At 36.4% G+C, this 10,346-nt stretch overlaps 1 protein-coding gene across 2 annotated transcripts in view; it reads left to right on the top strand.

Annotated features, from left to right (window-relative positions):
• The first annotated feature begins 1,287 nt into the window (after positions 1-1,287).
• Positions 1,288-10,346, top strand: part of LOC116182975 (biorientation of chromosomes in cell division protein 1-like 1) — a 47,260-nt gene continuing 38,201 nt past the window's right edge. The window contains exons 1-3 of one of the 2 annotated variants that reach the window (XM_031503554.1): positions 1,288-1,706; positions 1,764-2,431; positions 9,737-10,154. In XM_031503554.1, the coding sequence (XP_031359414.1) occupies positions 1,518-1,706; positions 1,764-2,431; positions 9,737-10,154 (1,275 nt within the window). In that variant the 5' untranslated portion in view covers positions 1,288-1,517. Of the gene's footprint in view, positions 1,707-1,760; positions 2,432-9,736; positions 10,155-10,346 lie in introns of both variants that reach the window. The other variant, XM_031503553.1, reaches the window with a different exon arrangement.

Raw genomic sequence — 10,346 nt, 5'->3', positions numbered from 1 at the left:
GGAGTATGAGGCGCAAGCGTTTTTTAAAAAGACTTTCGGATAAATGTTTTAAATGAGATGGTAATTCATTATACGTCTTTGCAATATTGTAACTGAAGGAGCGTTTAAATAGTGACGTTTTGTGAGTAGGTATAGTTATAAAAAACCGATCTCTAACATTGACATTATGGACGTCAGCTCTGTATGTTACCTTTTCAAATAAATATGACGGAGTTTTGGTTTGAAGTATGCCATGGAACAAACAGGCAGAATGTAATATTCTTCTGTTGTTCATATCAAGCCACTGGAGGGATTTTAATTTATGTGTAATCCGGTCGTATATGTGCTTCAGCAATCATCAATTTTAAACATTAAACCCATTCAAGCGTATGATCACAATTATCCATAACCATAATTGAATTTGCTGCTAAATTTCGGATAAGCTGCTTCGCTGACCAGTTTTCTTTCTAAACTCATTAGAGGGCTTCGGAAAAAATGTTTACATCAATTACCAGTAGTAAGGTTAGGAACAGTTTTACATCTAAAAACACTTTAAGCGAATTACATACCTAATATCGTAAATTCAAGCTATATCTCGGCTATATGCGTCTTTAAAATCGATTTTATATAAAACTAGAGACGGAAAACGTAAAATAAAGCAAATACAAGAAGCAAAGTCTAAACTAGTAACGTGAAACCGTGACAATTACAGGTGACACTGTCAAAACAGTATAATTAATAATTATAGCACGGAGTGTACCGCGTCGTTTTGGAGGCTTTCTATTGGCCAGTTTGGAATTTAGCTCCAATATGGCGACCAGAACAAACGACCAATCAAAAACGAGATACCCTGCTGTCGCCACTGTCTCTATAAAGTCACTGTAGGTCTGGTTTCAGCAGGACATGGTGCAACTTTCCGTTCTCATCATCAACTTTTTGCATACAAAATTGAACCATCGTGGGTTTCACCGTTTCGGAGATGTCAATTGGTTACCTGATATCTGAAATTTAATTAGAATTAAATGGAATCATGTTATAAATTCAATGATGGAATGAAATTATTTTCTGTAGAGCGCATCTTGGCAGACAAATAATTATTACCACTCGAGGTTCCAACCGTTTGGCCGGAAATGAGCGTACAGACAGACCGACATAATCGAGATTTTGTTTGATTCGGATTCTGGTGCTTTCAAAACGTGTATTTTAACCGATACGTATAAAAGCGATTAGAGGTGACAACACCGCTCGTAGCCATATGATCGAAAAGTGGGAGTAGAAAAGTCGAAAAGAAAGCAAGTGTAGCTTTCGTGCTACGAAAGTAAAGTGACGTTTTCCAATCGTATTTTCTTAATTATCTTAATCAGTTTTTTCAGTTTTTAAACAAAATGTAAACTATACGAACATTAACATTCAGTATTTCAACATGAACTTATCTCTTTCCGAAAATGTTGATTAAAAATGTGCCCACTTTGAATAGTGATTCTCCTATTTCATTTTAAGCTAGCATTTGTTTTCATTGAATTTCTTAATGTAAAAATATGACTTCGGACAGTGAGAACCCAAATTCAAGTGCTAGACAAAAACGTCTAATTGTGTATGAGGATTCCTCTAGTGACAGCTCGATAGGAAATCCACCCAGAAAAAGGAAAACTTTGTATTTACAAGAATCAGATTCGGAATCGGATAGTGATTCTTCAAATGGAAGCGATAATGAGGAAGGTGTAGATGTAAGATTTATTCAAAAATGTTATTGTACACGTTTCATTTTTGCATATTTTTAGCAGGCGTCCGAAAGTTCCAATTCTGAGATTGTTCGAAGAGTAAAGAAGAAGGCAAAAATTGAATCCGACAATGATAGCAGCGAGTCAGACCAAGAAAACTCTCCCAAACCTTCTTCTTCACAGAATATACAGATAGACGAGGAGAGTTCATCATCTGATAGCGGTGATGATCAGACGGAGAAGTGTCCAATTTGTTTAGCATCGTTTAAAAACCAAGAAGTCGGGTCACCTGAGGCGTGTGACCACAGCTTTTGCTCGGAGTGCATACAGGAATGGGCTAAAAGTGTTAATACTTGCCCAGTTGACCGTAAGAAATTCGATTTAATTATCGTGCGAAGTAGCTATACCGGCAAATACATTAAAAGTGTCGATATACCTGAACCAAACGGAATAGTGGCAGATATTTATGAGCCGGAACTAGATTTAACTCCTTGCGAAATATGTGGGTCGTCACTTCAGGAGGATAGATTGTTGTTATGTGACGGATGCGATCTCGCTTACCATTTAGAATGCCTCGATCCTCCTCTGACTGAGGTCCCCGAGGGAGAATGGTTTTGTCCATCGTGCAGAAGAACAACCAATGTGGTTGAAATTGTCAACTTGAGCTTCTATTTGGGAGATGAAGAAACAGATGCAGTTGTCAACACTAATCAACGACATGGAGCTCCAAGGTAACTTCAATTTTCATGAATTGTTGGGTTGTTTCATTTCTTGCACTAATTCTTATCTTTGCAAACCTCAGCCCTAATATAAAGAAAGGTTCATATGTTTCTATTAAACAAAGGTTTACAATATCCATGGCCTTACTTGTTTTAATAACTATTTGGCTTTTGTTAGTAATTTAGATTTTTTGGTGTGCAGTGCCAAGGTTAATATAGAAAGTAGGTTGCTTAGTAACTTTCAGCCAATAAACGTTCAGTATTAAAATACGCGAATGACGTCACCCAGAATCCCATTTTGTCCACATCATAAAAATTAATTACTAACGCGACAACAGGGCACGTTCAAAAAATGCAAAATGGATCGAAAGGGTACTTTACATGGATGTGCTGAAAATTTCCTGCATTGCATAGAAAGAAACGTGCTAGCGAAATATTAAACACACTTTATTCAAAGTAGCTTACATTTCATCTTCATAGTCTTCGGCCGGGAACTGCACGTTGCATGCATACAGAGTTCAGGTTCCCCTTTCCATTGCACTTTATAACCCATGAATTACCTTTAGGAAAAGCAAAAAACTGAATCTGCGATCCATTTGCTTTCGATTTGTTGAAGCTGCTATTGCATATAACAACGTCACAAAGATTTCCATCCGGCATCTAATACCCTATATTGATACCTACTTAAGTAACAGTTAGTATTCAATCGAATTATAATAAGTATTCGTAATAGATTCATCAGCACTGTCTGACAATTAAGTACTTACACAGTTCAAATATAACTGTCAAAGTCAACGAAAATTTAAACACTAATCAAATGGGAGTTCCGGATTCTCGATGACGCGTCTCTCTAAAGTTACAAGACAACCTACTCTCTCTACTAACCTTGGTGCAGTGCAGCTATCGCTCATCAAACAAACAATAGTTTCCAAGGTGAAACATAAATCACACACTAGATAAATTTAGGTAGGCCAAGATACTCTGAGATGTTGATACCATGTGCATGGTGTTTACCACTTTCACGTTAGCAAGGGAGGTATTGCATTCGAAAAAAAATGGCTCCTCATTTTTTTGAGGAAAATACACTTTTTGAAGCACCAAATTTAAAAAATCTCGATGGTGTTGATCTGTTTGACTGTACTCTTTTGTTCTGCTAAACAGCTGATCAGATTGGAACCAAATTTGGTACACATATTCTTAGAGATAAAAGGCAGAGTTGAAAAGCTTTTGGGTAGAATCGCCCATGCTCAGGGCGAGGCTCAGGGTCTGATCTTTGAAGTTGTCACCCAGTAAGTGGGTCTCCGTTCTGTATTTATTGACCAATTGTGAATGCATTGCTTTCATTGCTAGGCTTAGCTCTGTGCTTAATAAATAGATAGAGCTACTTCACAAAAACCCTGTACCACGACTTTAAGATCTATTGTACCCTTTAGTTTTAGTCTTACTCTCTTATGATTTCAATATGTTTGAACTAATCCAAAATTTTCCTGGAGCAGCATTTTCTAGCATGAGTGCATCTCGAGGAATCTTCATTCTCCAAGAAACTTGTGCATTGACCAATAGCATGAGGAGAAATAGGAAAGTAGACCCTTTGCTTTTCTCTGACCGAAGATTCTTTCAATTCTTTGAGAATGGCTTCCATTTCATTTCCCACCATTACATGTGCAATTCACATATCGGCTGGAGCCCTTTAAAAGGCATCTTTTAATCTTCTCTGACTAGTCGGTCGACCATATCATTACCCTTATGACAATGGTAGTATATTATCCAGACATGCCCATATCAGCCGCAACGGCTCATGTTTCAGGGGCACAAACTTTAAAACTCAAAACAGCAAACGCACAGTCCCAAATAAGTACTCATTTGGGTGCGAGTTTGGGTGTAACAAAATAATGACACCAAGTTACAAAAAATCATAAATAATTTACAAGAGGCGCATTTCCACATTAATAGGTTTTTTTTTCGAATTGGTTATCCCAGCCAAATTCGGTTGCAGCCATTCATTAAAAATGAAAACGAACTGTTATTTTAACCCTCCCCTCCTGCTGTTCTGAAAATCAGTACTCACCAGAGAGGGGTAACACAGTTACTCCACCTTAAATTGTGGCTTTTATCTACTGATCTTTTCTGTTTACTTTTGATTAACGAGCGACAAAAAGCAAATTCATGATGTTGCACTTTCTGTCCGTCCGTCCGTCTGTGTACATGATAAGCGAGATGATAACTGTCTGCTTGTTTACAGATAACTCGCAAACGGTTTTGAATTTTCTCTTTTTTTTGGTAATAGGTAGATGGAGAATTGTCAAGGAACTAGTCGAGGAACTTGCTGATTAAATTTTGATAATTTGGACTTTCTGTCCGTTCGTCTTTGTACATGATAACTCGCGAACGGTTTCGAATTTTCCAAATCTGTTGTTGGTAGGTAATAAGTAATGGTCAAGGAACTAAGTGATTACATTTTGTATATACGACTGCGCGTAAATTAAAGGATCACAGGAACCGAGGCGGGCTAACCGACCAACCCCGACACTTATCAAGGTTAATAGAGAAAGTAGGTTGCCTCGTAACTTTCAGCCAATAAACGTTCAGTATTAAAATACGCGAATGACGTCACCCAGAGTCCCATTTTGTCCAAATCATAAAAATTAATTATTAACGCCACAACAATAGAGCAAGTTCAAAAAATGCAAAATGGTAGGTACTTTACATAGATGTGCTGAAAAGTTCCTGCATTGCATAGAAAGAAACATGCTAACGAAATATTAAACACACTATATTCAAAATAGCTTACATTTCATCTTCATAAGTCTTCGGACGGGAAATGAGTCTATTGCATATACTGGGTTCAGGTTCCCCTTTCCATTGCACTTTATAACCCATTCTTTTTGTAATACAGGAATTACCTTTTGGAAAAGTGAAAAACTGAATCTGCAATCAATTTGCTTTCGATTTGTTGGAGCTGCTACTGCTATTGCATATAGCAACGCTACAAAGATTTCCATCCAGCATCTAATTGCTTATATTTTTTTTACAATCGAGCGGTTTGCATTGTCAAATACGAGCGCAAATGCCTACTTTTTTGGATGTCGATTGTAGAAAAACCTGATTTAGTTTAGGTAATTAAATGCCAATTTCTTCAAAATATATTTCACGTAAAATTGACCAAGCAAGGATTACCTGGAAGGACACTGCCATTAAATTCACGAAAGAAAAGTTTAAGCGAAAAAATCATCTCTGGGTTAATAACATCGTGATTTTCACCAACTGTTATATTATTATTATTATTCCACAATTAGATTGGTATAACTATTATAAATGATGGGGCAATAACCAACCATAACTTATTTTTTGTACTCGAGATATTTATATAATTTTTTTTTTAAATTATTACTATTAACGCTGTAAAAAGGAAAAATAAAATTTACATATCAAATATGCTTTAGATTTTAATTTAAATTGAAAAATTTCCATACAATGTGACATGTTTGTAGTAAGACAGATCTTTGTATTAACGTAAATAATTTTAATTTAATGGTATTAGATGTTTTTAAAAATAATAATAATAATAACAAATAAGAAATGTATGTCTGAGCATGTGCAATAGTTTTCTTGCGTCTTTTAATCTCAGATGCACAGCCTATTTTTGAAGTGCGTTCAATTCATTTTTAGCGTATTTTCCCTCAAAGTGAAAAATCGCTATTGGCTGCAGTTTGTCGTCCGTCCGTCCGTCACACGTACTCCTTCTACACCACCGAGTACACCACTGAACCGATTTGGGCGATACGGGGCTCATTTTAAAGGCTTGGTTCAAGGATTCCGTGCATACCGATATTTTTTTTAATTTGGCGCATGCGCAGTGTCAAAAATTTGGTTTAACGCATGTGCAATGCTAACTTTTTTATTTAGGAAGATATTTCAATGAAACTATATGTAAACACTACGAATATAAGTAAAATTAACGACGTTTTCAAAATGTTGTTTTGCGCATGCGCAATGCCAAGTTTCTTATTTATGAAAGCAGTTGAATGAAATACCATATGTAGGCACTTTGAATGAAACTAAAACTAATACCAGTTTCAAAATCACTGCATGCTGTATGTTTTATTTATGAAGGTGTGAAATTTCTACTGTAGACAATTTTTACGAAAGCATTTATAAAAAGTTCCATTTGTAGACACTTCGAATAAAAGTAAAACTACTGCCCATTTCAAAATTTGTTTGTATTTGTATATGCTTCACTGTTTTTCATTGAACTGTATAAACTTCGATGATAGGCGGCTCATACGAAAGAATGGAGTAAGGATCTCGTGCCTACCGTTATTTATTCCTGGTCCTAACCAGTGGCGGCTTGTGGGTTCTGAGAAATGGTGGGCACAAGTAAAATCGGACTTCTTATTTTTTGTATATAACATGCATTTTTCTATTTTTGAAGTCATAAAAGACGTTAATGACTTTGTTGCCAAAATTCGGGATAGACTACGATTTTCTTTTCTACTGATAGGACCGCCAATGCGTTCAGAAGCTTGCAATGGCAGTGACGTAATACAATAAACTGACATCGTCTCTTCTGTTTTATCATAAGTCAACATAACTGACCAGCGCAAAGGACGTATTATGATTGTGACTTCCGGCTATTTCTCACCATCGTTACATTCTCTCCTCTTAATTTTTACTTGTAAGTGTTGTTCCGTCTAGAGATTTTTCAGTAGAACTTTCGATTTCCCTTAGTATTTACCGATCTACCGACATATCAATGATAATATGTAAGCTGATTTATGCCATGCATTGACATTGAATTCTCAAATGCTGATTACAAAAAATGTATTTAATTAAATGATGAATGTGGTTATATTCGGGTTACATACGAATATCGCTGAAATGCAACTCTTGGCTGTCTACCTTATGCGGAACAGGATATTCTGTTGCAAGCGCTGCGTCTAATTACGTACATAAATAAGCGCGGAAAGCAAGAGAAAAAGATTCAACACTGAACGACTGGCTCAGGGTTGTGCGCACAAACCTAAAAGTTTTATGATAAAAAATAATCTCCACATGTTTACACAATTGTTTATAGCGTATTTGAAAAGAAATGTCATTAAAATCGTCGATGTATTTTTGGAAATTTACTAATATACAGGCTGATTCAAATTCGAGGGCCACTATGGGGATCTCGGAAAGTGTTAGAGATACGTAGGTAAATTTGGCAAAGTTGCGTATTTTGATGCTTTACAAAATGCAGTTTTGAAACTGAAAACATTCCAACTAATTACTTTCGGAGATATCCGGAAAAAGCCGAAATTTTGCAAAATCGTTTTTATTTTTTACTGAAGTTATTTAAAAAGATATAAGAAAGTAAAACAAAAACTGAAAATAAACCACGATAATAATATATTATAATGTAAAATATCGAATTTTGTCCTTTATCTCCAATCCAACATGGCGCCCATAAGAAATAAGATTGTAGTAGCCTATAGCTTCTACATCTAGCGTGTCTAGAAGTGATGATCGTTTGAATTTAGTTACTTAGTAATTTTTAACGCATTTTTTAAGAATTAAAAAAAATAGTTTTAACTCGTTTTATCCTTCATGGTACTCTAATGAAAGGTCTCAACGAAAAGAATTAATTTCTGCCAACCATAGCCCTCCTCTTCAACCGAGTCCTCGACCTCTTATCTTATCTTATATTCCCTTATACCTCAAGAACTGTTGGAAGAGGGTACTCACAAAAGGCGATTGAGACGTCAGCAAGAAATATATCCATTGGTGATGTCAAAACAAGAGCTATTTCGGTTTAAAAAAATGCTCTTTATCTGCACAAGAGTTGTGCACAATTTATACTTGTTTAAAATTAAATTCGGCACTCTTGTGGAGGTCCCTTTTATAATATAATTTGGGCTTTTGGGACTATTTAAACAAAGATCATATTTAGAATCTGTTAGGAAAATGTCTCAAAGAGCGAATTAGTGTGTATCTATATGATTTACAGCGCTCCTTCCCAACCAGGTTACTTTATAAATATATACTAGTTCCCCTATTACGACCAGACTACCACTAAATCCTCTTAAATGATCGTTAACGAAAAATATTCGTTCATGCACACTATAACTCCGGTTCTGGCAAAAATTCACACTACTTTTTGACTTTTTTGAGTTACAAGTTAAGTGGCAGAAGCCCACTGATCCGTAAACTATTTTAAATAATAATTTGGAATGCTACCAATAAAACTATATTACGAGTACTTAGCCATGTTTGAAATACAATTTTCTATCCCATCAGTGACAAAGTAAAGGTCTCTACCCTTTACAACGTATCATACCATGACTGTAACAGGAACGTGCCAGGCAAAAAAAATATTATATATATACCAGCACCGTAACGTGCCATGCACGGAGCGTCAACGAATATTTTGACGGTGCCGATACGCTCCGTGCACGGCACGCGACGGTCCCAAACCGGTGCGCGCAGGCGCAGAAATGATGAACATACGGAAGTACATATGACATTTTTTTTTCGTCATCGACTAGGTTTAAATAATGCCCAGTATTCTCCCTCGACTTTTCGTTTCGCACCCTCTTCCTGACACGTTTGTATACAAGTACAACCGAGCCAACGGGAATCGTATGGATACGACACGCGGATGCTCCCGGTGATACAGTGTTGATACGGTCTAGTGGGCATAGTAGTAGTATTGTATATTTTCCGTGCCTGATACATTCATAGTACGGTTATGATACGGTACGGTGTAGTGGGCAGATACCTTAAGCCTTCAACGGCTTATTTAGCCCATTTCAGGTAGTACCCTAATGCGTCTTCGGTATTTTCGGAAAACTTTATTGCTTTATTAATATGTACAAGGATAATAGGGATTTCAGCACCTACAAAGTCAGGATTGCGTCCAATAAACTTTATCAGCATAAAAGAGCCAATTCTTAGCAAATTGTGTCTCTGTGCTTGTAAGAACCCTGGTTCCATTTTTCTACCACTTCTCAGTTTTCACAACAACGACGAAATCACACATTAGCACAAAATAAACCTTGAAAACTAAGCCGCTTTAAATACAACTGGTATAACCGCGTTCGCCCGGTGACGTCACGGGCACGACACGCCCCGTTCTCAGTCAGGTGGTTTCGTGGTCGTGTTAGTGCTATTAAAATAGTTAATTATCGAGTACATCTTTGGACATTTGGGCAAAATATTATTGCCAAAGATATTCCATTAATGGGGAAATTTTTTTCGATTTTTTTGTTCTGTACAATTTACCTACCATAATGTTATGAACTGATGTGCTTGAAATTAATACTCTTTATTTACTTTTAGATTACCACGGACGCGGCAGAATGAACGCATTAGAACTAGAATTGTAACACAACGTCATAATAATGAAACCAGTGACGAGTTGGTTGAATCCAATGCAGAAGGACCCGCGCGTCCTTCTCGACCGAGATCGAATGCAGTTACTTCTACCACTCGCAGAAAGAAACCTATCAAAAGGAAAAAGAAATGCAAAAAGTCTAAGAAACAACCTCGATATAAAATTATGTATGATATTGATGAGGTAACTGGTGAAAAGATCGCCATTAAACAAAGAGTGCACAAATATAGAAAGAAGAAAAGGAGGAAGGCGAAGCGAAAGGTTCGAAGGGTGATCGTTCCAAAAAGCGTTAAAAATCGGTTGGCGAGACAGCTTGGAATTCGTCCACCTAAAAAAGCGGGTCAAAGTCTTCCTGAAATGAAGGTAATTATATCTGTTAAGCATTAAAAAAGAATAAGAAATTGTGTCAGGGTAGGCCTAGTTAAACTGTACCTCCTTTAGCAGCAACAATGCACTGATTAATATTTATTTTACATTATTAATTTACTTCATGGAATTTTGGGAGTGGCTTACTACAGTTTCAAACACTGTACAAAATTTCATGCCTTAAATTTT

The sequence above is a fragment of the Photinus pyralis genome, unplaced genomic scaffold (genome assembly GCF_008802855.1).
Source record: "Photinus pyralis isolate 1611_PpyrPB1 unplaced genomic scaffold, Ppyr1.3 Ppyr1.4_unclustered_Scaffold8227, whole genome shotgun sequence".
Classification (NCBI taxonomy): Eukaryota; Metazoa; Arthropoda; class Insecta; order Coleoptera; family Lampyridae; genus Photinus; species Photinus pyralis.
Note: the sequence above shows the minus strand (reverse complement) of the source record. Positions and strands in the feature narration are given on the sequence as shown.